Source organism: Felis catus, chromosome E2, assembly GCF_018350175.1.
Source record: "Felis catus isolate Fca126 chromosome E2, F.catus_Fca126_mat1.0, whole genome shotgun sequence".
NCBI lineage: Eukaryota > Metazoa > Chordata > Mammalia > Carnivora > Felidae > Felis > Felis catus.
Genome location: NC_058382.1, coordinates 7,631,861 through 7,659,094, shown reverse-complemented (window position 1 = coordinate 7,659,094; position 27,234 = coordinate 7,631,861). Strand labels below are relative to the sequence as shown.

General features: G+C 57.0%; 1 protein-coding gene across 1 annotated transcript; it reads left to right on the top strand.

The window, feature by feature from the left end:
- Positions 1-327: 327 nt before the first annotated feature.
- MYBPC2 (myosin binding protein C2) lies at positions 328-27,177 on the top strand. The gene is made up of 28 exons (XM_006940954.5): positions 328-482; positions 1,546-1,635; positions 2,134-2,220; positions 2,429-2,577; positions 2,970-3,087; positions 3,736-3,784; positions 3,951-4,010; positions 5,409-5,602; positions 5,873-6,005; positions 8,562-8,686; positions 8,777-8,882; positions 10,513-10,685; positions 12,890-13,055; positions 14,497-14,603; positions 14,925-14,954; positions 16,739-16,878; positions 17,706-17,865; positions 17,948-18,052; positions 18,509-18,697; positions 19,081-19,215; positions 20,746-20,913; positions 21,090-21,178; positions 21,271-21,466; positions 21,700-21,839; positions 22,774-22,933; positions 23,106-23,242; positions 25,524-25,710; positions 27,055-27,177. The coding sequence occupies exons 1-28, from the start codon at positions 464-466 to the stop codon at positions 27,063-27,065; spliced, it is 3,423 nt and encodes a 1,140-aa protein (XP_006941016.1). The 5' UTR covers positions 328-463; the 3' UTR covers positions 27,066-27,177.
- The last annotated feature ends 57 nt before the right edge of the window (positions 27,178-27,234 follow it).

Here is a 27,234-nt window from a genome sequence, read left to right as displayed (position 1 = left end):
TCCAAGCCCTCACCCATTTTAGACCCCAGCCCCTTCCTCTCCCGCCTCCTAGGACTCAGGAGGGCAGGGCCTCATCCTCCTCCATTTTTCTGGAGCCAAGAATCTGAGCCCCAGACTCAGAAGTCCAGGCCCCCGGGCCCTCCTCCGTCAGACTTGGGAGTCCTCGCCTCCAGCACCCTCATCCTGGGACCCAGGTGTCTGAACCTCAGGCCCCTCCACTGCCCCGGTTCCGGTTCCTGGCATTCAGCCATCCCTCCAGGTCCAGATGTCATTTCTCACCCTTTAGAACACGCAGAAGGAATGTGGGGCAGCAGGGGAGGGTGGGGAGGGGAGTCTGATGCCTCCCGGAGGCTCCTGGGAGTCTCTGGACTCCTTAAAGGGCTCCCCCTGGGGGCCCACCTGTCCTCCTTAGGGCCCTGAGGGACAAAGCTGTGGTCAGAGGAGCGAGAAGAGGTCTGCCGACATGCCTGAGGCGAAACCAGGTGGCTTTCAGAACTGCCCCCCCCCCTCCATGTGGAGATGAGGTCCTCTTTTCTGAATGGGGACTAAGGGTTCCTCTCTTTGTAGGTTTGGGAGAATGGGATTATCTTCTCCGTGTGGGAGGGGTTCCCTTCCTTGTGTGGGTGGGGGTGCCTTTCCCTGTGCAGTGAGGGTGTTCCTTTCTCTGTGGGGATTTGGGGGGCGGATCTCTGGGTACAGATGGAGATTCTCTGAATTTGAGTGCTTTTTCTCCATAGGGATGGGAGTGCTGTGTATGTAGACTTGGGGAGTCTTTGCATGGTGACGGGGGTCCTCTACATTTGGGGATGGGTTCCTCTCCATGGGGACCGGGGCCGCTTCTCTGAGTGAGGACTGAGTCCTTTCTCTGCAGGGGAAAGAAGTCCTTGTATGTGTAGAGATTAGGGGTTCCTGTCTGCGTGATGAGGAGAGCTCTGGTCTGTACAAGGGGACAAGACAAGGAGGGGACCTCCTTTCTATAGGAATCGGGGCTTCGCCATGAAGGAGTTAGGGGGCTTTCTCCATACAGGGGCCAGAGGCCCTACGTGCAGTTGGGGGCCCTTCTCTGAATGGCACTGGGGGCATTTGTTTACACGGAAATGAGGCTTTCTCTGTATGGAGAAGTGAAGCGAAGAGAAGAGACGCAAGCCCCCAGAGGGGACCCTCCTCCTGGGGTGCCCAGACCGCTGGCACCAGGCCCGCCTGGCTGTGGGGTGGGGGTCCAGCCCTTCACTGCAGCTAGCCAGGAGCCAGCAGGCAGGGGCGGGCGGAAGATGCTGTGGTCAGCACAGGTGTCCAGTTTCCAGCCCAGGGGAAGAGCTAATTATACCCCCAGGACCCGAAAGGTCAGGGCCTGGTGGCCCGGGTGGATGGGACATGGCCTGCCTGGGGCAAGGGGAAACCTGATCGTTGAGACTCTCAATTTACACCTGGAAGGGCTGGACTTCTGGGTCTGAGGGAGGAGGGGCCTGGGGGCCCGGACTCCTGGGTTCTGGAAGAAGAGGGCACCGAGCTCTTGCTCAACCGTGAACGTCTTTTACCTCACAGCGGCCAAAAAGGCCCCCAAAGGCAAAGATGAGGCCAAACCAGCTCCGAAGGAAGCGGCCCCTAAGGAGGCGCCTGCACAGCCCCCCAAAGGTGAGACGATGCTCCTGTGGGGTCAGCAGAACGTGGCTCTTCACCCCCCAGGCTCCTCTTGCCCCTCAGCGCCCACCCTGCCCTCTCTCCTTTAGCCCTACCTCCAGAGGTAACCCACCCTCCCCTGCTCACAGCCCTCCGTGGCTCCCCAGTGCCCCCAGGTCAGAGCCCAGCCCCCTCAGCCTGGCCCTCGAGCCCCCAGCAACTGGCCGATTCTACCGAGTCTTGTCCAGCCCTGGATCCCACGGTCCGTCTTCACACCTCTCCTACCCCAAGCCCCATTCAGACAATCCAGTCTACCACCCTGCAATTCACAGATGGGGAAACTGAGGCCCAAAGGGGGACACGTGGTCTTTCCCACGTCAGGAAAAGCCACTTTGCCCCGTGGTCTTTGGCATCTGAGCAGAGGGTCCCTCGGACTCTGAGCCCTGCCCCTTAAGTGCCCTGCCGCCCCTTCCTCAGCCTGCCTCAGACCCCCTAATCCTGTCTCCTGAGCAGAAGCCCCACCTGAGGACCAGTCTCCCACTGCTGAGGAGCCCACTGGCCTTTTCCTGAAGAAGCCGGACTCTGTGTCGGTGGAGAATGGTGAGAGGGTCTGAGGAAGGAAGGGCGGGGGACCAGGGCTCCCGGGGTCTGAGGGAGGATGGGGCGGTGGGCCTAGACCTACGGGACTGAGGGAGTAGGGCCTGGGGGCCTGGACTCCCGGGTCTGAGGGAGGAGGGGCTGGGGTTCCCAACTTCACAGTCCTCTCTGTGGAGTCTCATGGTTTCCGTCTGCCCCCCCCCCCCCCCAGGAAAAGACGCGGTGATCGTGGCCAAGGTGAACGGGAAGGAGCTCCCAGGGAAACCAGCCATCAAGTGGTTCAAGGGAAAGTGGCTGGAACTGGGCAGCAAGAGCGGGGCCCGATTCTCTTTCAAGGAGTCCCACGACTCTGCCAGCAACGTGAGGACCCCGTGGGGGCGTGAGGGCACGTGGGCGAGGGGTGGAGGTTGTGCGGCCCCCGATTCTCAGAAGGCGTGTGGCCCGAGGCCTGGAGCCCCCGTAGGTGGCAAATGGGACTTTGAGGGATGGCGATTGTGCGGGGCAGGAGGAGACGATGTGTGGGTTAGGGCAGGTGCGCTTGGGCACAGTGTGTGCATTTCCAGGAAGGTCTCAGGGTCAGGGGTGTGGGTCCCCTAGGGACCAAGCTTGTCCAGGCATGGGAAGGGACAGCTGGTCCCTCCTGTGGGGCCAGGGTGAGGCCCCGGAGACGGAGTAGTGAGGTGGGCTCTTGCGGGGGGTGGGGAGGCTGCTGGGGAGTCACATGCACCCACACCTCTGGCCCCGGCCCCCAGGTGTACACCGTGGAGCTGCACATTGGGAAGGTGGTACTGGGGGACCGCGGGAATTACCGCCTTGAGGTCAAAGCCAAGGATGTCTGCGACAGCTGTGCCTTCAACATCGATGTGGAGGGTGCGCTGGTGGGGGTGGGGGGGAGCAAAGGGTCGGGCCGGGGTGGGGGTTTCGGCCTGGTGTAGGAGAGCATGCAGATGTGGGGGTACGATTCAGGGGAGGAGGAAGCAGATGCAGGGGTCAGGGCCTTCAGCACTGGGGAGACACGAGGAGGTGTGTGGGCTTGGGGGTGAGAGGGTTCAGGTTTTGGGTCCCCATGCGAACGCTTAGAAGGTGACTTGAGTGGGTTCTAGGGCCACAGGGCACAGGCTTGAGAAGGTAGCGATACGGGCTTGGAGAGTGAGGTTGAAGGTGAGGGTGTACAAGCTTAGCCCCCAGATTTGGGGGCATATGTGTGGGCCCCTGAGGGTGTACGCGCTCCGGGGTCTACAGCCCAGGGTGTATGGGGCTTAGATATGGAGGATGCAGGGAATGAGGTTGCCCAGGCCTGGGGAGAAGAGCGTGCTGGCCTGGGCGTGTGGGGGTACAGGCTGCTGAGTGTGTGGTGCGTGGCAGCTAGGGAACGAGGTGTCCAGGCCCAAGTGAGAGAGTGCGCTGATCCAAGAAAGGGGGCCTGGGAGGAGGTTGTGCAGGCCGGAGGGGCGCTCTTGGTCTTAGACCAGGCCTTGCATCCAACTCACCTTCTACTCCCCGATCTCCTCTCCCCAGTGCCCCGTCAGGATACCTTTGGGCAAGGTCTAGAAAGCTTCAAGCGTTCGTAAGTGATCCTGGAGCCTGGGAAGAGGTGGGGAGAGGGGGGGGTCTCCCTTGGGAGGGGAAGCTGCGGGGGAAGGGAGGATCGGGGAAGGCAAGGAGTGGGGGCCCAGGGTGGGCCTGAGGGCACAGGACCTCAGTGGGGTTCACGCACGCTCTCAATGCCACAGGGGTGAAGGGAAGTCAGAAGATGGGGGTGAGCTGGATTTCAGCGGCCTGTTGAAGAAGAGGTGAGCCCACCCCACGTGGCATAGAGAGGGGAGATGGGGACTCACGAAGGAGAAGGATGGTGGGTGAGGTCCCACTGCCACCTCTGGACTCCCTGTGCCCCCCTCTGCCACCTCGTCCATCTACCCATCCCCCAGCCACCCAGCCATCCGTCCACCCGCCTACGCACCTGTCCACCATTCGCCTACACCCGTACTTACACCCACTCAACAGTCTGCCCACCGATTCACCTGCCTACCCGCCCTTTAATCCATCGTCCTCACATCCATTTTCCTGTTCACTTAGGCTGCAGTTCACCTACGCATTCCCCTGTTCACCTCGCCAAACACCCATCCATCCACTGGTCCAGCCACCCATTCACCAATCTCATCCATCCATCCCACCAGCTACCTTCGTATCCATTGACTAATCCATCCATCCCCTTACCTGCCCGTCTGCCCATTCATCTACTCACGCAGCCACTCGTCTACCCACCGTCTTCCCACATGTCCCTCCACCCATCTGCCATTAGCCTGCCAGCCACCTGTTCATTAGCCCATCCGTTCGCCCTTCCCCCGCCCAGTTCCCCCGCTCATCTCTCCTCTCTTTGTTCCCTTCCCTTCCTTCCTTCTTTCCAGAGATCTCCTCACTTTCTCACTCAGCAAACATCTTCTGAGGCCTCCTGTCTACCTGGGCTGAGATCAGGGGACAGAGAAGTTTGACTGGGTCCCTCACGTTGAGTCACTGATTGATATGGGCAGATGGGTCTGGTCCAACAGACGTGGACACAGACCAAGACTGTTTAGTGTGATCAGGGAGAGGGTTCCGTAGGGGCCTTGCGAGAACCCAGAGTGAGGGCAACTCATTGCCTGGGAAGGCCAGGAGTGCCTCACAGAGGAGGGAAACTTTGGCAGTAGTCTGAAGAGGAGTCCGTCAGAAAGAGAAAGTAGGGAGGGGTCATCCGGGCAGGGAAACATTCTGTGCAAAGGCTAGGGGGCAGGAGGGGGCCCAGAAGGTTCAGGAAAAGGCAAGTAGCGTGGTTGGGTGGTTGTGGGGGTGGTGAGGGCATGGTGGGTGGGGTCGTGATCGCCAGGCTGAGCTGCTAGGACTTCCTCCTGAGGGCAGTGGGGGCCCATGGAATAATTGTGAACAAAAAAAGTGTGGCATCTGATGTGGAAATTAGGAATATCCTCCTGGGGTCATGTGGGGAACAGGTGGAGGGGAAGAGGCAGGATGGAGGCCAGGAGGCCAGGGAGGAGTCTGAGTCGATGGGCCAGGTGGGAGAGGATAAGGGACACCAGGCCCAGAGAGAGAGAGAGAGAGAGAGAGAGAGAGGGGCACAGCGAGTGGGTGGAGAAGGTGGAGGGAGCGCCTCACCTCCTCCCCCACCTGGGGGCCCTGCCTGCTCTCCCCACCCTCAGGGAGGTGGTTGAGGAGGAGAAGAAAAAGAAGAAAGATGATGATGACCTAGGCATCCCACCTGAGATTTGGGAGCTCCTGAAAGGGGCAAAGAAGAGTGAGTACGAGAAGATCGCCTTCCAGTATGGCATCACGGACCTCCGGGGCATGCTGAAGCGGCTCAAGAAGGCCAAGGTCGAGGTCAAGAAGAGTGCAGGTCAGCACTGCTCTGAGGAGAGATGCGCCCTAACTGTAGGAACCCCAGCATCATGGGTATTGGATGTTTGGGCTCTGGTCCTCTCTCTTGAAGGTCCCAATCTAAGGAGCAATAGAGCTCTGTTCTCAGGCACCTCTAAGTTCACGGGAGGCTTCCTGACCTTGACCTTGGAGAGCCTGTGGTCTGGGGAGGGAGGCCTGGTATCTCTGGGGACAACCAGGGCAGTGAGAACCTCTGAGCCCCATGCCCCCTGCATCCCTCAATCTCCAGCCTTCACGAAGAAGCTGGATCCAGCGTACCAAGTGGACAAGGGCAACAAGATCAAGTTGGTGGTGGAGATCAGTGACCCAGACCTTCCCCTTAAGTGGTTCAAGAACGGCCAGGAGATCAAACCAAGTAGCAAGTATGTGTTGGGGGACAGTCCCTTGCAGGGGTGGGCACGGGAAGAGCTGAGTCCCAGAGAGCGCCCACAGATAAGGCTGGCCACTCTTAACCCAGAAAGGGCGCCCCCTCATCCATATGAAAAGAGCAAATACCTCAATAGAAAAATTGACAAAGGAGGGGCGCCTGGCAGGCTCAGTCGGCCCAGCGCATGACTCTTGATCTTGGAGCTGTGAGTTCGAGCCCCACATTGGGTGTAGAGATTACTTTAAAAAAAAAATCTCTTGGGGCGCCTGGGTGGCTCAGTCGGTTAAACGTCCGACTTCGGCTCAGGTCGTGATCTCACAGCTCGTGAGTTCGAGCCCCGCCTCAGGCTCTGTGCCGACAGCTCGGAGGCTGGAGCCTGCTTCGGATTCTGGGTCTCCCTCTCTCTCTACACCTCCTCTGCTCATGTTCTGTCTCTCTCTGTCTCAAAAATAAATAAACCTTAAAAAAAAGATTAAAAAAATCTCTAAAAAAAAAATTTGACAAAGGTAATAAAAACAGAAGTTTGGTTGCGAAGAAACCCAAATGGCTAGCATGCCATGGAGTACACATTCAACCTTGCAAATGACAGCAACAACAATAAAGGAAGTAATGCAAATAAATAACAGTCTTTCTGCTGTCCAAATGGGCAAAGACTTTACAAAGTGATAAAACCCAGTGCTGGAGATGACACGGGGAAATGGGTACACAGATGCTGCTGGTGGGAATGGCACTTGCTGAATCTCTGAAAGGGCAATGTATTAAAAACCCTTCAGATTGTGCAATTCTAAGGGTGCCTGGCTGGCTCAGTCAGTGAGGCGCTAGACTCTCGATCTTGGGGTTGTGAGTTCAAGCCCCACATTGGGTGCAGAGGTTATTTTTAAATAAAGCGTTTATTCATTTTGAGAGGGAGAGGGAGAGGGAGAGAGAGAGAGAGAGAGAGAGAGAGCAAGCAAGCACAGGGAAGGGGCAGAGAGAGGGAGGGAGAATTCCAAGCAGGCTCAACGTTGTCAGCGCAGAGCCCAACGTGGGGCTCGATCTCACAAACCGTGAGATCATGACCTGCGCCAACAATCAAGATTCGGAGGCTTAACCGACTGAGCCACCAGGTGTCCCAAGATGACTTAAAAAAAAAAAAAAATCCAGATTGCACAATTCAAGGTATTGATCCTAAGTGAATTATGGTTATGCACAGTTGGTCACAAGGATGTTCACTACAGCATTTGCGACTGTAGCGAGAAATGGTAAACCAAAATGTACAGTTCCTTACTAGAGTGCTGTGCAGTCACTGAAAAGAGATTCTAAAATATATACGAACGCAGGAGCCTGATCAAGATTAGCATATGGGAAGAAGCATGGTCCCATTTCTGCTTCCCAAAATGTTGATACACGTACGTATAGTTAAGAGATCGGAAAGGCAGAGGCTGCTGTGTGGGCAACAGTTATCTCTTGGGTGGGTCCTATTTTTAGTTTTTCCTTGGCTGTTTTTTTAAAGTTATTATTTGAGTAAGCTCTATACCCAACATGGGGTTCAGTCTCATGAACCCCCGCGCCCCCGCCAAGATCACGAGTTACAAGTTCCTCTGACTGAGCCAGCCAGGCATCCCGGCCGTGTTTTCTAAGACTCCCATCAACAAGACACAAAGTGAAGTTAGTTAAGGTCCGGCTTCAGTTGCTGTAACTGAGGCCCTAAGATACATCACTGTAAATGAGAGAGGAATGTACTTCTAGCTGATCGAGGCTGGTGGGTTCGCTCTCAGAGATTTTCTAGGGACTCAGGTTCCACATGTTTGGCCACACCGTTTCTTGTGGCATTGTCCTCCTCTGCGTGATTGAAGCTGGGTCATGGGTACATCTGTGTCTGGCAGACAGGAAAGGGGAAGGAGAGACGTCCAGAGCAAGCAACTCAGAGGTGGAGATGACCTAGCAGGTTTGCACCTCGTACCCACTCGCATTCCATTGGCCCAAGCTCAGTGGGGCCCCGGCTCAGCTGCAAAGGAGGCTGGGAAATGTAGTTCTCTAGGCGGGTAGCTGTGTGTCACTGCTAAATGGAAGGGGAGGATGGATATGGTGGGGGGTGGGGGGGAGGGTGCCCAGTTAGGATTTCCGCTGTGGTTATTTAAATACTAGAAATTGGGGCGCCTCTGTGGTTCAGTCGGCTAAGCATCCGACTTCAGCTCAGGTCATGACCTCATGGTTCATGAGTTTGAGTCCCACATTGGGTGAGCTCAAGCCCTGTTTCAGGTGAGCTCGTGCCCTGCTTTGGGTGAGCCCCACTTTTCTTTCTTTCTGTCTGTCTGTCTCTCTGTCTCTCTCTCTGTCCCTGATGGGATTCTCTCTGCCCTCACTCACTTGCGCTCTCTCTCTCAAAACTAACTAAATAAACACATACACACTAGAAACTGGATCATCTGTCCTTCTCGCACACAATTTGGCTCTGAGAGGGAGTGACGAACTTGCCCCGAGAACTTGCCCTGAGATCTGACCTGGGTAGATCTACCCTGGGGCGGGGATCTCCTCCAGGCTCTAGGCTGATGTATGATTTTTGCACCAGGTACGTGTTTGAGAACGTTGGTAAGAAGCGAATTCTCACCATCAACAAGTGCACGTTGGCAGACGATGCTGCTTATGAGGTCGCTGTCAAAGATGAGAAGTGTTTCACTGAGCTCTTCGTCAAAGGCAAGGCTGAGATCTGGGCCTGAGCTTAGGGAGTGGGGCTCTGAAGGGCGTCCTGAAACTACTGACCTCCTGTTCCCCCGTGCCTCACAGAGCCTCCAGTCCTGATTGTCACACCACTCGAGGACCAGCAGGTGTTTGTGGGCGACCGGGTGGAAATGTCAGTGGAGGTGTCAGAAGATGGCGCCCAGGTCATGTGGTAAGTGACTCTTGATCCTTGAGCTCCATACAGGTGCCCACTGCTTCTTTGCCTCGGCTCTGATGTTTATGACCCCTCTTGGGGATTCTGGAGCTTTAACAGTCACCAGGAGACCTCAGCCTTTCTCTGTAAATCCTGACCTCTTTCTAGAACTTCTGACCTCTACCCATCTCATCTTCTTCCAGGTCCTTTTCCTGATCCCTGCTATTTCAGATTCATTTATTCATCCATTCAACCAATCATCCATCCTTTGGTCCGTCCACTCCTGTATCCATCACCCATCCATCCATCCATCCATCCACCCACCCACCCTTGACCCATCTATCCCATTGGTCCATCCATCCATCCATCCATCCATCCATCCATGACCCATCTATCCCATTGATTCATCCATCCGTCCACCCTTGACCCATATATCCCATTGGTTCATCCATCCGTCCACCCTAGACCCATCTATCCCATTGGTTCATCCATCCGTCCACCCTAGACCCATCTATCCCATTGATTCATCCATCCGTCCACCCTTGACCCATATATCCCATTGGTTCATCCATCCGTCCACCCTAGACCCATCTATCCCATTGGTTCATCCATCTATCCATCCTAGACCCATCTATCCCATTGGTTCATCCATCCATCCATCCATCCATCCATCCATCCATCCACTCTCCCACCCATCTCCTCATCCATTCACCCATCCAACAAATATTTATTGAACACCTGTTATATGATGGCACTCTTCTGTATATTGGAGATATAATGGGGAGAAAATATATCAGCATGGTACCTGCCCTCAAGGACTTTAGAATCTGGTAAACTTCCAGGGTGCATGTGTGGGAGACAGAGACATGCATTAGCCAAGTCATCACATGAATAAATATAAAAGTTCTATTTTGACAGGTGTTTCCAAGGAGCACAAACTGATGCTGTAACCACTTTTTTTTTTTAATTTTTTTTCAACGTTTTTTATTTTTGGGACAGAGAGAGACAGAGCATGAACGGGGGAGGGGCAGAGAGAGAGGGAGACACAGAATCGGAAACAGGCTCCAGGCTCCGAGCCATCAGCCCAGAGCCTGACGCGGGGCTCGAACTCCCGGACCGCGAGATCGTGACCTGGCTGAAGTCGGACGCTTAACCGACTGCGCCACCCAGGCGCCCCTGTAACCACTTTTTAGTAGGAAGGAGGGACTCCAGAGGTCAGGGAAGCCTTCCTAGAAAAGGTGACGGGGGAGCTGAGAGTTGAATGATGAGTAGGAGGAAGAGAAGTAGGAGGGGAGAAGTTTCCCAGGCAGGGAAGTACCATTTACAGCGGCCACACCATTTGACGTCTTTCTGTGATGTCATCCTCCTTGCTCTGATATCTCCCAGTGACCTTCTTGTGTCCCTTGACCTCCCACCGGGAACTTACGGCATCTCCCTGTGGCCTGTGACTTCCTGTGACCCATCATTCCACCTGTGACCCATCTATTCAAGATGTTTCTGCCACCCTTAATCTCTCCCCTCCTGGCCCCTCCCTTCCCCCCCTGACCTCTGCTCAGGACTGTCTGTCCGGCCCTGGACTCCCCCTCTGATATCCAACCCAGGGCTCTGCGGGTGCCTCACTTCTCCCCTACACGTCCCCCCTGCCTAGGATGAAAGACGGCGTGGAATTGACACGGGAGGATTCCTTCAAGGCTCGATACCGCTTCAAGAAGGATGGGAAGCGTCACATTCTCATCTACTCGGAAGTGGCCCTGGAGGATGGGGGTCGCTACCAGGTCATGACCAATGGCGGCCAGTGTGAGGCCGAGCTCATTGTGGAAGGTACGGGGCCTCCAGGTGGGGCGGGGGCCCCTGCTCCTGCTTCTCCTCACAGCTCAAAGTCGCTCAGGCCCCGGGGCGCCTGGCGGGCTCAGTGGGAAGGGCCAGAGTGGGATTCTTGACCTCAGGGTCATGACTTCAAGCCCCATGTTGGGCATAGAGATTACTTAAATAAATAAATAAACTTAAAAAAACATGGTTCAGGCCCCAAATCTTGCAGTTGTCCTTGACTCCTCTCCGGGCCTCCCACCTCGCACGTAATTCAGTGAGTCCTGGCAGCTCCACCCTCAAAGGATATCCGAGATCTGACCCCTTTTCCCCATTGCCCTCACCTGGCCCAGGTCTTCTCCACCCCTCATGCCTGGACTATTGCAGTAGCCACTGGGTGCTCTGTTTCCACAGCTGCCCTCCTCCCCACTGACACTCACACCAGCCAGAGGGATCCTTGTAAAATCCAAGCCTAATAGTAAAAGCTGAATTCACCCTGTCATCTAGGGCCCGGGTCAGTTTCCTGTTATATAAGGTGTCACCATCTCTACCGGGGGAGGCTGGGTGAAGGGAAACAGGAATGTGCACTGTTTTTTTGCAAAACGCTTAGGAGTCTATAATAACTTAAGTATTAAAAAAAAAAAAACCCAAGTGATTTATTTTTAAGTTTATTTATTTTGAGAGGGCGTGCATAAGAGAGAGCATGAGTGGGGGAGGGGCAGAGAGGGAGAGAGAGAATCCCAAGCAGGCTCTGCACTGACAGTGGGGCTTGAACTCACAAACCGTGAGATCGTGACCTGAGCCCAAATCGAGAGTCAAACGCTCAACAGACCGAGCCCCCCAGGCACCCCGCCCCCCGAAACCAAGTTATTTATGGGCCAAATAAATTATGGTATGTCCACACGTAGCCATAAAAAGGGACAGTGTAAAATTTACTGATAAGGAAGGATTTCCAAGCTGCGGTGTTATTTGGTGAAAAAGCAAATGTGTTACTATTTGCCTGGAGGGGAGGAGGGAACGGAGGGAGGGAGGAGAGAAAGAAAATGTGTATATGTATTTGCTTTTATAGCCATAGACTAAATGGGTGGTGCCTTTGGAGAAGGGCTGAGTGGAGATGGGTAAGTGGGAGATTTCCCCTACTGTATCTAAATCTATTTCCTTTATTTTTATACCATGTAAATGCATCATTTTATTTATTTATTTGTTTGTTTGTTTGTTTGTTTGTTTGAGAGAGAGATAGAGTCTGTGCGTGGAGGAGGGGCAGAGAGAGGGGGGGACAGAGGATCCAAAACAGGCTCTGTGCTGACAATGGAGAGCCCGATGGAGGGCTCGAACTCACGAACCGTGAGATCATGACCGGAGCCCAAATCAGGCACTTAACTGACTGAGCTGCCCAGGCGCCCTGCAGCATTTTATTGAAAAAACAAAAATTCGGGGCACCTGGGTGGCTTAGTCAGTGAAGTGTCATCCGATTCTTGGTTTGGGCTCAGGTCATGATCTCACGGTTCATAGGTTTGAGCCCTGCCTCTGGCTCTGCACTGACAGTGTGGAGTCTGCTTGGGATTCTCTCTCTGTCTCTGTCTCTGTCTCTCTCTCTCTGCCCCTCCCTGGCTTGCTCTCTCTCTCTCTCTCTGTTTGTCAAAAAATAATAAATAAATAAACAAACAAACAAACAAACAAACATAAACTAATTTTTAAATAAAAAACTTAAAAAACTGTAAGTCAGATCCCCGCCATCTTCCCAGCACTCCCTAGTGGCTCTTGACTTGCGTGATTTAACAGAGTCATTTCTGGCGTCCCCAAGGTCTATGATCTGGCCCCGTCTGCCCCCGCCCGTCTCATCTCCTGCCACGTCTGCCCTGCTCATTTGCACACTGGCCTGTTTGCCGTTTCCCACACCAACAAGCCTGTTCTGCCCAACAGGGCCTTGGTACATGCTGCTCCCTCCCCCTGGGGGACTCTTCTGCATTTTCCTATGGACTCTTACCTGCCTTTCCTCAGGCCTCAAAACTCCCTCTTGTCGTGCATTTACGTGTTTCCCTGTTTGCCGACTGTCTCCCCACTAGAACGTGAGCTCCACAAGGCCCCTGGATGTTTCTGGGTTGTTCACAGCTGTATCCCCAGTGCCTGGAACAGTGCTTGGCACACAGTGGGTGCTTGCAAATCTTTGTCGGCTGACTGGAGTTTTGACAGCCCCGTGTCCTTCTCTCCCTGTTCAGAGAAACAGCTGGAGGTCCTACAGGACATCGCAGATCTGACGGTGAAGGCCTCAGAACAGGCCGTGTTTAAGTGCGAGGTGTCTGATGAGAAGGTGACAGGCAAGTGGTACAAGAATGGGATCGAGGTGCGACCCAGCAAGAGGATCACCATCTCCCACGTGGGGAGGTGCGGAGCAGACTGTGGGGGTGGCTGGGGGTGGGGCAGGGTGGGGCATATGCATCAGTTAGCTATCGCTGCATAACAACCATCCCCATACTTAGTGGTTTAAGAGAGAAAGATGTATTTAATCATGAGTCCACAGGCTGGTTCGGGGCTGGCTGATGTAGGATGGCCTTTCTCATGCCTCTGTGGTCAGCTGAATGTCTGTTGGGCCGATCTTCCTGGGCTCCATCGGGACCTCAGCCAGGACACCTGGGCTGCCTCTGCCCTGGTCCACGTGACATCTCATCCCCTAGTAGGCTAGTCCTGGCGTATTCATGTGGCAGAAGCAGGCATCCCCAGAGACGGCAGAAGCAAATAAGGCCTCCGTGGCTTGCACTGGGAACTTTCCCAGGGTCACCTCTGCCATATTCTCTCAGGCAAAGGAAGCCACAGGCCGCAAGGCCTCATCTCAAGGGGCGTGCACACAGGGAGGGGAAAGCCTGTGGCCATATTTGCAAACGGGTGACTACAAAGGCGGGGGAGACATCTCGCTAGAGAAACCAGGGGCTGGAATTCAACAGGCGGCGCAGGGATACCTGAGGTAACATGTGCTAACATTCGCAGGATGCAGAGCGCCCCCGTGATGCCAGTAGAAGGGCCCAAACACAGTTGCTCCCAAACGCAGTTGTGCGTCGCCTTTCCCGACAACAGCTCTTGGCGGGATGTAGGCTTTCGCCGGGTTCTGTGCAGGGACCCCGGTCTGCTGCGGTGTCAATAATTCATTAAAAAAAATTTTTTTTATGTTTATTTATTTTTGAGAGAGACAGAGCGCAAGCAGGGGAGGGGCAGAGGGACGGGGAGACACAGGATCCGAAGCGGGCTCCAGGCTCCGAGCTGTCAGCACAGGGCCTGACGCGGGGCTCGAACTCACGAACTGAGAGATCATGACCTGAGCCGGAGTCGGGCACTTAACCGACTGAGCTACCCAGGCACCCCTGGGGGGCGTCAATAATTATGAGAAGGAATCCCAGCGCTTACAGGGCACTTATTATGTGCCAGGGAGATTTTTAAATGCTTTCAACAACCTCTGTGGATTGTTATCATTACATCTGCTTCACAGATGAGGAAAACCGGCACAGGGAGCTTAGGCAACTTGCCCAAGGTCACACGGTTAATAAGTGGCAAAACTGAGATTTGAACCCACATGATAGCATTCCAAAACCCAGGATAAAAATGGTGGGCACAGCCACGTAGACTGCGTTGAAGAGAGTGTTTCTTGGGGAGCCTGGCTGGCTCGGTTGGAAGAGCGTGTAACTCTTGATCTCGGGGTTGTGAGTTTGAGTCCCACGTTGGGTGTAGGGATTACTTAAGTAAGTAAATAAACTTATTAAAAAAAGAGGGTGTTTCTCCACGGTGGCCCCCAGGGTGACCCTCCCCTGCCTTGTCCCCCACCCAAACCTCTTAGAGTCCACAAGCTGGTGATCGATGACGTCCGCCCTGAGGATGAGGGGGACTACACATTCGTGCCCGATGGCTATGCCCTGTCCCTCTCGGCCAAGCTCAACTTCCTGGGTGAGGATGCCCCTCTATTTTCCCTGGGGAGAAGGCACAGCACCCACCTTCCCGGACCCCAGGGCCCGGACGCCCTCCTTCAGGATTAGGTTCCCCTAATGTACATTAGGGGTGACAGCAGGCATCTGCTGACCTCACGGGTGGAGTCAGGTGGGACGATGGAGGGAGAGAGCACGGATGTGTCCATCTCAGTCATGGGCCTGAACCCGTCCCCACACCCCCGGGTCCCTGGGTGATGCCAGACCTTCCCCTCAGCCTCTGGGGTGGGATAAGGGGCCCACTGGATGTAGAGCTAAATGTGCCATCTTCTGTGTCCTCCAGAAATCAAGGTGGAGTATGTACCCAAGCAAGGTAAGGACCAGGGGCTGCTGTGGCAAGCTGGGGACCCCTCCTAGGTCTGAGGGTGGAGGGCGCTGGGGCCCCGGACTCCTGGGTCTGAGGGAGGAGGGCGCTGGGGCCTCGGACTCCTGGGTCTGAGGGAGGAGGGCGCTGGGGCCCCGGACTCCTGGGTCTGAGGGAGGAGGGGGCTGGGGTCCCGGACTCCTGGGTCTGAGGGAGGAGGGGGCTGGGGGCCTGGACTCCTGGGTCTGAGGGAAGAGGGGCTGGGGGCCACCACTCTTGGGTCTGAGGGAGGGGGGCGCTGGGGTCCCGGACTCCTGGGTCTGAGGGAGGAGGGCGCTGGGGCCCCGGACTCCTGGGTCTGGGGGAGGAGGGCGCTGGGGTCCCGGGCTCCTGGGTCTGAGGGAGGAGGGGGCTGGGGGCCTGGACTCCTGGGTCTGAGGGAAGAGGGGCTGGGGGCCACCACTCTTGGGTCTGAGGGAGGGGGGCGCTGGGGTCCTGGACTCCTGGGTCTGAGGGAGGAGGGCGCTGGGGCCCCGGACTCCTGGGTCTGAGGGAGGAAGGGGCTGGTGGCCTGGACTCCTGGGTCTGAGGGAGGAGGGGGCTGGTGGCCTGGACTCCTGGGTCTGAGGGAGGAGGGGGCTGGGGGCCACCACTCTTGGGTCTGAGGGAGGGGGGCGCTGGGGTCCCGGACTCCTGGGTCTGAGGGAGGAGGGCGCTGGGGCCCCGGACTCCTGGGTCTGAGGGAGGAGGGGGCTGGGGTCCCCGACTCCTGGGTCTGAGGGAGGAGGGGGCTGGTGGCCTGGACTCCTGGGTCTGAGGGAAGAGGGGCTGGGGGCCACCACTCTTGGGTCTGAGGGAGGAGGGGGCTGGTGGCCTGGACTCCTGGGTCTGAGGGAAGAGGGGCTGGGGGCCACCACTCTTGGGTCTGAGGGAGGGGGGCGCTGGGGTCCTGGACTCCTGGGTCTGAGGGAGGAGGGCGCTGGGGCCCCGGACTCCTGGGTCTGAGGGAGGAGGGGGCTGGTGGCCTGGACTCCTGGGTCTGAGGGAGGAGGGGGCTGGTGGCCTGGACTCCTGGGTCTGAGGGAGGAGGGGGCTGGGGGCCACCACTCTTGGGTCTGAGGGAGGGGGGCGCTGGGGTCCCGGACTCCTGGGTCTGAGGGAGGAGGGCGCTGGGGCCCCGGACTCCTGGGTCTGAGGGAGGAGGGGGCTGGGGTCCCCGACTCCTGGGTCTGAGGGAGGAGGGGGCTGGTGGCCTGGACTCCTGGGTCTGAGGGAAGAGGGGCTGGGGGCCACCACTCTTGGGTCTGAGGGAGGGGGGCGCTGGGGTCCCGGACTCCTGGGTCTGAGGGTGGAGGGCACTGGGGTCCCGGACTCCTGGGTCTGGGGGAGGAGGGCGCTGGGGTCCCGGACTCCTGGGTCTGGGGGAGGAGGGCGCTGGGGTCCCGGACTCCTGGGTCTGGGGGAGGAGGGCGCTGGGGTCCCGGACTCCTGGGTCTGGGGGAGGAGGGCGCTGGGGTCCCGGACTCCTGGGTCTGGGGGAGGAGGGCGCTGGGGTCCCGGACTCCTGGGTCTGGGGGAGGAGGGCGCTGGGGTCCCGGACTCCTGGGTCTGGGGGAGGAGGGCGCTGGGGTCCCGGACTCCTGGGTCTGAGGGTGGAGGGCACCGGGGGCCTGGATTCCCGGGTTTCTCTGGCCGTTGGACCAGCTGTTAGGGAGCGCAGCTTGCCGTGATGGGGATCGAGATGACCCCAGTACCCATCGCTAGGTTCCCCAATACCTCTTCTCTGCCACTAGAGCCACCAAAGATCCACCTGGACTGCTCGGGAAAGACCTCAGAGAATTCAATCGTGGTTGTGGCCGGAAACAAGCTGAGGCTCGACGTGTCCATCACTGGGGAGCCTCGTCCTGTCGCCACCTGGCTGAAGGAGGATGAGGTATGGTGGGGCTTCCCCCAGGCCCTGACTTCTTCTCCCTCTCAGCGCTGCTGGGCAACTTTAGGCAAGTCACTTTCCCTCTCTGAGCTACAGTTTCATTGTTTGTAAAATGAGAATGATGACCCTTCTTCAGAGGGTTGTTTTGAAGACTGAAGATTATATTTGTGCATCACGTGGACAATGCCTGCCACGTGCTGGGTGCTCCCTCCCTCGGTCAATCCATCCATCCATTAATCCATTAATCAATCAGTCAGTCAGCCAACCAACCCAGCCATCCATCAACTTAACCACCCACCCATCTTTCCATTCATAAACTAATTGATTACTTAATCCGTCCCGGCCATCGACTCATCCAGTAATGAATTCATTTCTCCGTTTCTCCATCAATCAGTCCAGTTAGCCACCCATCTGTCCAACAAATATTTTTATCTTGTACATTCCAGGCCCTGAGACAGTTCGGTTTCTCTTGTCTCCTCTGGGCTTGAGCGTCCCGTTCCGTAAAATGCGTCGACTCGGCCCCACCTTCGTTCATTCCTTCAGTCAGCAAACACCCCCTGGGGTTTCCCCTGCGCGGGGCTCTGTGCATAGCACTGGGGATGCAGCCGTGAGTCACGTGCAGCCCCTGCCTTCCAGGAGCTTTGCTCTTGGAGGGGGGCAGACACATGCCCCAACAGTCACAGTCCAGGGTGACCAGGGCTGAGATAAAGGGAGGTACTAGAAACTCTGAGAATTCTGGAGGAGGGGGTAGGGCCATCACTTTCAGCTAGGGGCTTCCAAGATCGCTTCCCAGAAGAGGGGGAGCAAGGCCATCTCGCGGCCCTGTCCAGGTGTTCACGGCCCCCGAGGGCAGGATCCACATCGAGACTCAGGCAGACTCCAGCAGCTTCGTGATCGAGAGTGCCGATCGGGCGGACGAGGGCCGCTACACCATCAAGGTCACCAACCCCGTGGGCGAGGATGTGGCCTCCATCTTCTTGCGGGTTGTGGGTGAGCAGAGGGAGTGAGCTGGGGTGGGGGGGAGGGTTCCCTGAGGCCCTGAGGCTCCCCCTGACCATTCTGCCTCCCTTAGATGTCCCGGACCCCCCAGAGGCTGTGCGTGTCACCTCAGTTGGCGAGGATTGGGCCATCCTTGTCTGGGAGCCACCCAAGTATGACGGGGGGCAGCCAATCACTGGTGAGTGCCGTTGTGCCAGAGTCTCCATGACCTCTGACCTCTCCTACCCCCTCCACCCCCCCGACGATCCCTTGGCCCATGAGAGTTCTTAGCATCCTCAGTGATCTCCTTCTGAGACCTGTTTTCCGTCTTTCACGGCTTACAATTCTTTTGGTTTCTTTTCTATCATTCTTTGCTCCCCACCAACCTAGGGAGCTTCACTTTGGCCAACAGCCTGGGGTTTTCTGTGACCCCTGACTCCTGATTCATGACTGGTGACCCGTCCTGACCCCCAGTCCCATGACTGGTGACTTTGGACTGCTCTGTGACCCTGGTATCAACCCAAGATTCATGGTCCCATGTGGTCCCCCACATGGTTCATGTGACCTTCCGACATGACTCTCACTGCTCCCACTGACCAGTGACCCCATAGCCTCCCCCTGAGCACCCACTCCTCTCTGCTTGGGGGTCGTCCAGGGTACCTCCTGGAGCGGAAGAAGAAGGGCTCTCAGCGCTGGATGAAGCTGAACTTTGAGGTCTTTACCGAGACGACCTACGAGTCCACCAAGATGATCGAGGGCATTCTCTACGAGATGCGGGTCTTTGCCGTCAACGCCATTGGGGTTTCCCAGCCCAGCATGAACACCAAGCCCTTCATGCCCATTGGTGACGCTCCCCTGCACCCTCACCAAGCGCCCGTCCACCCCCAACCCCTGCCCTGCCTGTCACTCACCTCTGGCCCTACCCCTTGCCTTTGATCGTCCAGCCCCACCCACCCTCCTGACCTCCTACCGACCCAGCACATTAGTCTGTGCTAGACTCTGCTCTTGCCCGAATTCCTCACTGACCTCCGACCTCCCAGACTAACACTTATCCCCACTCTTGGACACCGCATTGTCCCTTGATACCTCGTTTTACTGGCTCACTGATCTCTGGCCCACCATATTGACCCCTTTCCTGATCGGTGACTCCAGCTCTAGTCCCTACCCCTCCCTGTGACCACTGACCCCTCGTTGACCTCCACCTCCCCTTTCCCTGGATGCTCACAGCGCCCACGAGCGAGCCCCAGCACCTGACGGTGGAAGACGTGACAGACACCACCACCACCCTCAAGTGGAGGCCCCCAGATAGGATTGGGGCCGGCGGCATCGATGGGTACCTGGTGGAGTACTGCCTGGAGGGCTGTGAGTGGCCCCATCAGGCCTGGGGGCGGGGCGCGGCGGCTCCCGCAGAGCCCTGGTGGGTGTCCGGTCCGGGGGACTGCAAATGGGGCAGTGCAGGGAGACTCTCCGGTGGGGTGGGGAGCCCTGGTCCTGCGTCTGTACTGTACTTCCAGGAATCCCTGCATGGGATGGCTCAAGCCAGGCCCCTGTTGACCAGCTCGTCCTCTCTCCCTCCCTCTCTCCCTCCCATCCTCCTTCCTCCTTCCCCTGTACCCATCTTCCATCTGCAATGGCTCTTCGTCCATCTGTCTGTCCTCTCTGTACTTACTACTGCCTGGATTCCTTCTTCCTCTCATTCATCCATCCATCCACCCATCCATCCGTCTGTCTGTCCTTCCTTCCTCCCTCCTACCCTCCCTCTGTCCCTCTCGTTATGTCTCCCTCCCTCCCTTCTTTCTTTCCTTCTTTCCATCCATTTGCCCGGCCAGTCATCCATCCAACCGTCTCTCTATCCATCTGAAAACCTTTTAGATCATCCAACTGTCCGTCCTGTAACATGTTTTTCACCCATATATTTATCTCTTCACCATCTTTCTTTTCTCTTCCCTCCCTCCCTTCCTCCTTCCTTTCCTTCTTTCCATCCATCCATTTCCCTGTGTGACCATCTAACCATCTACTGTCTCCATCTTTCTGTGCATCCGTCCATCCATCCATCCATCCATCCGTCCATCCATCCATCCGTCCATCCATCTTTCCACACATCCAACTCTCCATTCTCCCCTGAACAAACATGTATCGATCACCGACGCCATGCCAGCCCAGTGCCACGGCTATGGGGATACCTCCAACGTGGTCATCTCACTGGGAAGACAGGCACGATCACCTCGACATCGTAGCCCAGGCCTTAAAGTCAAACAGACGTGGGTTCCAATCCCGCCCCTACACTTTCTAACTGTGTGAGCGTGGGCAAGTCTCTGAGCCTCAGTTTCTTCATCTAAAAATGGGCGAAGACAGTTCTCTCCTAGACAGGGTACAGTGATGACTGCATCCGGTAATGCATGTAAATGATGGATGGTTGGACTCTTGTCAGCTTCTTCCCTCTTTGTCTTTAAAGCGCTCTTTACCCCACTCCCGCCCTTGCCTACCCCTCTCAGATCCGTCTCAGTGCCACCCTGATGTTTCAGGACCCACTCTTGTTAGAGTTCATTCACCCTGGTGATTGTCGGTCTGACCCACGTTGGCTCACCCAATTGGCCATAGACCCAAGATGGAATCTAAAGGGGGAGGAAATCCAAGGAGCTGTCCCTAACCACCCCCCCCATCCCCTACTCCTCTGAGCCTTGATTTCTCCCATCTCTAAAATGGGGATAACATAGGACAGAGGCAGAAATTAACGAGCTAACTAACACCTACGACCACCCTTCGTACCTGGTCATAATAAGTGCTTCATCAGTGTCAGATGCTGCTGTTCACTGCGTGGTCCCAAGGCACGGGAAGGGACGACCGGCGGGGCTTCTAGGAAGTTTCCCCAGCGTTGCTTCTCTTTTGCAGCCGAGGACTGGGTCCCCGCTAACACGGAGCCCGTGGAGCGCTGCGGCTTCACGGTCAAGAATCTCCCCACAGGAGCGAAAATCCTGTTCCGGGTGGTGGCGGTCAACATCGCGGGGCGCAGCCAGCCGGCCACCCTGTTTCAGCCGGTCACCATCCGGGAGATTGCAGGTGAGTGACTCTGACCCCGCCCTCCTATAAAGACCAAGTTGGTGTCGTCTGGCCGGCCCTTGCCACGACACCGTCAGGGCCTCCCCTGAGAGCGTCATCGATGCCGTCTCTCTGTCCCTCCCTCGAGTGTCCCCCCGCCTAGCACTGAGCCCCCGTTGCTGTGCCCGTGCCCCCAGAGCCACCCAAGATCCGGCTGCCCCGCCATCTCCGCCAGACTTACATCCGCAAAGTGGGGGAACAGCTCAACCTCGTCATCCCCTTCCAGGTGCGCCGAGCGGGGGACAGGCCGGGAGGGGGGAGGTCAGGGGCCAGTGCGAGACCCAGGCCGACCTCTCTACGCTCCTCCCCCTCCCCCAGGGAAAGCCGCGGCCGCAAGTGGTGTGGACCAAGGGCGGGGCGCCCGTGGACACCTCCCGCGTGCACGTGCACACCAGCGACTTCGACACCGTGTTCTTCGTGCGCCAGGCGGCGCGCTCGGACTCGGGGGAGTACGAGCTGAGCGTGCAGATCGAGAACATGAAGGACACGGCCACCATCCACATCCGGGTCGTGGGTGCGCCGCCGGCTGGGGCAGGGGGAGGCGCTGTGGCCCCGGAGCAGGGAAGAGGGTGCGAGGTGGGGAGGGGGCGAAAAGGCGGGCTGTGGGAGCGGGGAAAGGCCCGCGGGGTACCAGAATCCGGGAACCAGGTGAGGCGGCAGAGGTGGGGAGAGACGGGGAGAAGAGGTGAGGGGCTGGACTTTTCAGGGGCGTCTGGGCTGCCGTCTAACAACCACCCCCCCTTGCAGAAAAGGCAGGGCCCCCGGAGAACGTGATGGTGAAGGAGGTGTGGGGCACCAACGCGCTGGTGGAGTGGCAGCCGCCCAGAGACAATGGGAACAGTGAGATCACGGGCTATTTTGTGCAGAAGGCCGACAAGAAAACCATGGTGAGAGAGCAGAGGGGCCCGGGGTGCGGTGGGCAAGCGGGGGAGGCAGCCTGGCGCCATCGACAAGGCGGATGCTGGGGAAACCGAGGCTCAGAGAGATCGAGAGAATGGGCTGGCGGGGGGTGGGGGGTGGGGGGTGGAGGCGGGGAGCCTTTTGGCTGAAATACCGGGACAGGTTGTTGTTTCCTTTCTTTGCTTTTTTCTTTTTTTAATGTTCATTCATCTTTGAGAGAGAGAGAGCGAGCGAGCGAGCGTGAGCCGGGGAGGGGCAGAGAGAGACGCAGAGCAGGCTCCAGGCTCTGAGCTGTTCGCACAGCGCCCGACCCAGGGCTCCAACCCATGAGCCCTGAGATCGTGACCTGAGCGGAAGTCCAAGGCTTAGTCGACCGAGCTGCTCAGGTGCCCCAGCGTGAACCATTTTAAAGCGTTGAGTACATTCCCACTGTTGTGTCACCGCCACGTCTAGTTCCAAGAGTTCCCCGAGGAAACCTAGCACGCATTAAGCAGGCATCCCCAAACCCTGTCACCCAGCCCCGGGCCACCACTAATCTGCTTCCTGTTTTAATGGACTTGTCAATTCTGGGCATTTCCTACAGACGGGACTGTACGACATGTAGTCTTCGGGGTCCGGCTTTTTTGACTCGGCGCAACGTTTTCCAGGTTCACACGCAATCGTAGCGCGTGTGTCCGCGCTTCGCTCCTTCTTGTGGCCGAGTGACATTCCGTGGTTTGGATCACCACATTTTCCGTGTCCATCCATCCGCCAATGGGCCGCTGGGCCGTTGCCCCCTTTGGGTCCTTGTGAACAGCGCTGCTGGGAATGGCCGGTTATCTCAGCGGGACGCACCCTTAAATGCGCTGTCCTCACCCCCGGCCCTTCTTGTGTCCCTGTGTCCCTGCCTCCGACTCCCGGTCCCTCCCTGCCTCCCACCAGGAGTGGTTCACCGTCTACGAGCGCAACCGGCACACCTCCTGTACCGTGTCTGACCTCATCGTGGGCAACGAGTATTACTTCCGCGTCTATAGCGAGAATATCTGTGGGCTCAGTGACTCGCCCGGCGTCTCCAAGAACACGGCCCGGATCCTCAAGACGGGTACCGCCGCCCCCCTTCCGTGGGGTCCGGTCTCCTCTCTCGGCTGGGCTTCTACCTTGACTCCTCCTCCCCCACCCCCCACCCGGTGACAGTAGAGAGGCAGTCGGTGGTGGGGGGCGGGGGGGGGACAGTCTAGATTGGTCACCTTACAGGTTCACCTCCCTCTCCCCAGGTCTCACCTTCAGACCGTTTGAGTACAAGGAGCATGACTTCCGAACACCTCCCAAGTTCCTGACGCCTCTACCAGACCGCGTGGTCGTGGCTGGTTACTCTGCGGCTCTCAACTGTGCGGTCAGAGGTCACCCAAAGGTGCGTGTGTGTGTGTGTGAGAGAGAGAGAGAGAGACACCCTAGGGGGAAATTCTCACCCAGATGTAAGCACACCAGCTCCTTTCTCTCTCCTCCATGCATGGGATATGCTCGCCTTTTTTTATGCTGTTATTATTTTTTTTTAATTTTTTAACATTTATTTTTGAGAGAGAGACAGACCGTAAATGGGGGAGGGGCAGAGAGAGAGGGAGACACAGAATCTAAGACAGGCTCCGGGCTCCGAGCTGTCAGCCCAGAGCCCGACGCGGGGCTCGAACCCATGAACCGGGAGATCATGACCTGAGCCGAAGTCGGACGCTGAACCGACGGAGCCACCCAGACGCCCGTATGCTGTTATTTTTTTAGTGTTTATTTCTTTTTTATTATTTAAAATCTTTTCTTTATTTTTTGAGAGAGAGCAGGGGAGGAGCAGAGAGCAAGGGGGAGGGAGAGAATCCCAAGCAGGCTCTGCACCGTCGGCGTGGAGCTCAGACTCACAAACTGTGAGATCATGACCTGATCTGAAATCAAGCATCGAACGCTTAACTGACTGAGCCACCCAGGCGCCCTGTATTTTTTTTAAATTTTATTTCAATCCAAGTTAGTTAACATATAGTGTAATAATGATTTCAGGAAAACTTAGTGATTCGTCACTTACATACAACAGCCAGTGCTCATCCCAACACACGCCCCCCCTTGAACCCATCAGCATCTAGCCCATCCCCCCCCACCTCGCCTCCAGCAACCTGTTCTCTGTTTTTAAGAGTCTCTATGGTTTGCCCCCCTCTTTTTATCTTACTTTTCCTTCCCTTCCCCTGTGTTCATCTGTTTTGTTTCTTAAATTCCCCGTATGAGTGAAATCACATGGTATTTGTCTTTCTCTGACGGACTTATTTCGCTTAGCGTTCCAGTCTGGTTCCATCCACGTTGTTGCAAATGGCCAGATTTCATTCTTTTTGATCACCGAGTAATAGTCCATTGTGTATATAAACCACATCTTTATCCATTCGTCAACGGACATTTGGGCTCTTCCGATAATTTGGCTGTTGTTGATAGCGCTGCTGTAAACACTGGGGTGCGTGTGGGGATATGCTCCCTTTTAACCCACTTCCTGCCTCTCTCCCCTTTGATCAGAGCCCAAGTCTCAGGTCATCACACTCCGGCTTCCCTTGGAAACAGAAACAAAACTTTGGTGGGAGTCAGGGGGAGGTCTGAACCTCTGGACTCCCTGCCATCTCCCTGCCCTGTCCGGTTTCCCGACTGCTGTCGGGATGTGGACACTCACAGCCTTGAGCTCTAGGGAGTCACCCAGACCGGGGGCTGGCCGACGGTGGCTTGCGGGCCACACCCGCTCGTCACCGGTTTCTCTAAATAAAATGTTACCGGGACACGGCTGTGCGCTGTCTGTGGCCGCGGACATCACGGTGCCCGCAGAGCCTGAAGTACTGACCGCCTGGCCCCTTACAGATGAAGTCTGCCAACTTCTGGTCTCACTCGGAGTCTTTCGCTTCAGCCCCCGCAGGCATGTCACGGACTCATGAGTTCACCTTCTCCATCGCCCCGCTAACTCCACTCATTCATTCATTCCACTCATTTCTTCACCTACCAATCCATTCATTTACTCGGTTCGTTTATTCACTCCGTTTGCTTATTCACATCGCTCACCCATTCGGTCTGTTTATTCTTTCAACGCACATTTTCAGAGGCTGTGTGCTAGGGAATTGGACAAGAAGTTCCTGGGTGTTGGGGGGAGACCGACATGAATCCAAAGTCATGCAAACGGCTATATAGGCTATATAGGCTTTATAGAACTATAAAGGGCAGCAGGCGTGGCGGAGAAGTGCAGGTAGTTGCGAGTGGAAAGCCGGTGTTCCTGCCGCGGCCTAGGGGCCGGAAGGGACGTGGGAGCTGAGACCTGAAAAGTTAGCAGGCGCTGACTGGGTGCAAGAGGAGGGAAGAACAATACTGGCAGAGGGAACGGCCGGTGCCAAGGTCCTGCGGTGGCCTGTCTGGTCTGTGTCAGGAACAGCGAGGAGGCCAGAGTGAACGGAGCAGGGGGCAGGGAGAGGCTGGAGGTGAGGGCAGAAGAGTAATGGGGCCACATCGTGTAGCGTCCTGTGGGCCGCGACTAAGAGGGAGCTCTGCCTCCCGCAAAAGAGGAGACTGAGGGTCCGAGAGGAGAGACGACGAGTTCCAGGTCATCCGGTCAAAATCCGAAGCCCACTTTGCCATCACCCTGGGACCTTGTCTAAACTGGCCTCTTCCCCCGCTCCGCTCCACAGCCGAAGGTGGTCTGGATGAAGAACAAGATGGAAATCCGCGAAGACCCCAAGTTCCTGATGACCAACCACCAGGGAGTCCTGACGCTGAACATCCGCCGCCCGTCCCCCTTCGACGCGGGGACTTACTCCTGTAGGGCTGTCAACGAGCTGGGGGAGGCCCTGGCCGAGTGCAAGCTGGAAGTCCGAGGTGAGCCCCCTGCCCGCCCGGCCCTCATTCACGCCCCCAAGCGGCACCCGGAGGCCCCGCGCTGAGCCGTGTGAGATCGCAGCTGAGTCGGCCCCGGGCCACTGGCCGTGTGACTGGGGATCCGGACTCAGGCCCCACAAGAGCGATGCAGGGTGAACGTGCCAGACTGGACGGAGCACAGGGCACTGTAGGGGTGGAGGCGGGGAGCACCTGACCCAGCCGGGGCGGTCGTCTGAGGGTTTCCCAAAGTTGCTGAAGGACAGAGACGTGAACGAGGTGGGGAAGAGCTAGCAGACTGTCACCAAGGCCCTGAGGCCCGGGCCTCCGTGGGGAGCTGTGCGGGCGAGAGTCAGAAACAGCCCGGGTACTGGCCGAGCACCGGGGGCTGTGGGTGTCCAGAAAAACGCCTCTCCTCTCCAAGCTCTGTCCCTCCTGCCCCTCTTCCCCACCCCACAGCCCCAGCTCCATTCACCCCTTCCTCTGGAATTCTCGCTCCGCCTCCTCCCTGGCCTCCCGGCCTCCCATCTCTCCCTCCAGCCCAGTTCCCACAGGGCCCTAGCGGGCGCTCTATCCAGGGTTGGCCTTGCTCGGGGCCCTCCTCGGTGGCCCCTCAGCCCCTCAGCCTGGTGTCCATGGTTCTGTACTTGTTCCCCCATGCGCCTCTCTGGCCTCACATAACCCTAGTTTCCTCAGTACTGTTCCAGCCACACCAAGCTGTTGGCAGTTAGACGGACTGGCCGTGCTTTCTCTTGTTCCTGGGGTTTTGCGCATGCTGTTCCCTCTAGCTGGACCGCTCTTCCTTGCCTCCTCTGCCTTGGGCTCCAGCCCATCAAACACCTGCCGGTCAAGGCTCCCTGGAGAGGCTGCCACCCAAGTCGCTCAGATGTGGCTGATGTTAATAGAGCTCCCAGGGCCCCTCCCCAGCTGTGACTCCCCCTGGCCCTGATGACAGCCCCGCAGACAGGAGTGGCTGCAGACCCTTTAACAAGGGCTCAGCGACACCACCCCTCAGGACCTTCCTGGCTGTCATTCTGAAACACTGCTTTTCCAGACTGACCCAGTTTCTGATGTTTTGCTGTCCCCTTTATGAATTATTGAGTCAGCTCGGCCATATCCCTGCGTTTCGATTTCCATGACGACTTGTCACCAGCAGCTGCTTAGGAATCCCTGATCAGAACATTCCAGTTTGGGGTTCAGAGCTATAGTAACCACAGGCACGGCGACACCGGTTTGATGCTCCCCCTGGTGGCCAAGCCAGGCCAGCAGGCCAAGGGGCCTGGGGGTGGGCGCCCGCATTCGGGAAGCCCAGCCCTCCTTGCCCACTCTTTTCTCGTGTTCCCACAGTGCCACAGTGAGACCCTCTCTTTCACCTGTCAAGATTATTGGCTGCTGAGTCCTAACGGACCTCCCTGAACGCCGTTTCCCTCCCCAGAATTACCACTGAGAAGATAATAGTCTTGTCTACAACCTGCACGTGTCTGTCCTTCTTGAATCCGTAGCCCTGCCTCCCTCTTCCTGTAGGGG

Excerpts from the sequence above, each read along its gene's own strand:
- MYBPC2 (XM_006940954.5), top strand. Across the intron at positions 14,955-16,738 it reads GGAGTATGTACCCAAGCAAG|AGCCACCAAAGATCCACCTG; the intron begins GTAAGGACCAGG and ends CTCTGCCACTAG. Across the intron at positions 20,914-21,089 it reads CACCATCCGGGAGATTGCAG|AGCCACCCAAGATCCGGCTG; the intron begins GTGAGTGACTCT and ends CCGTGCCCCCAG.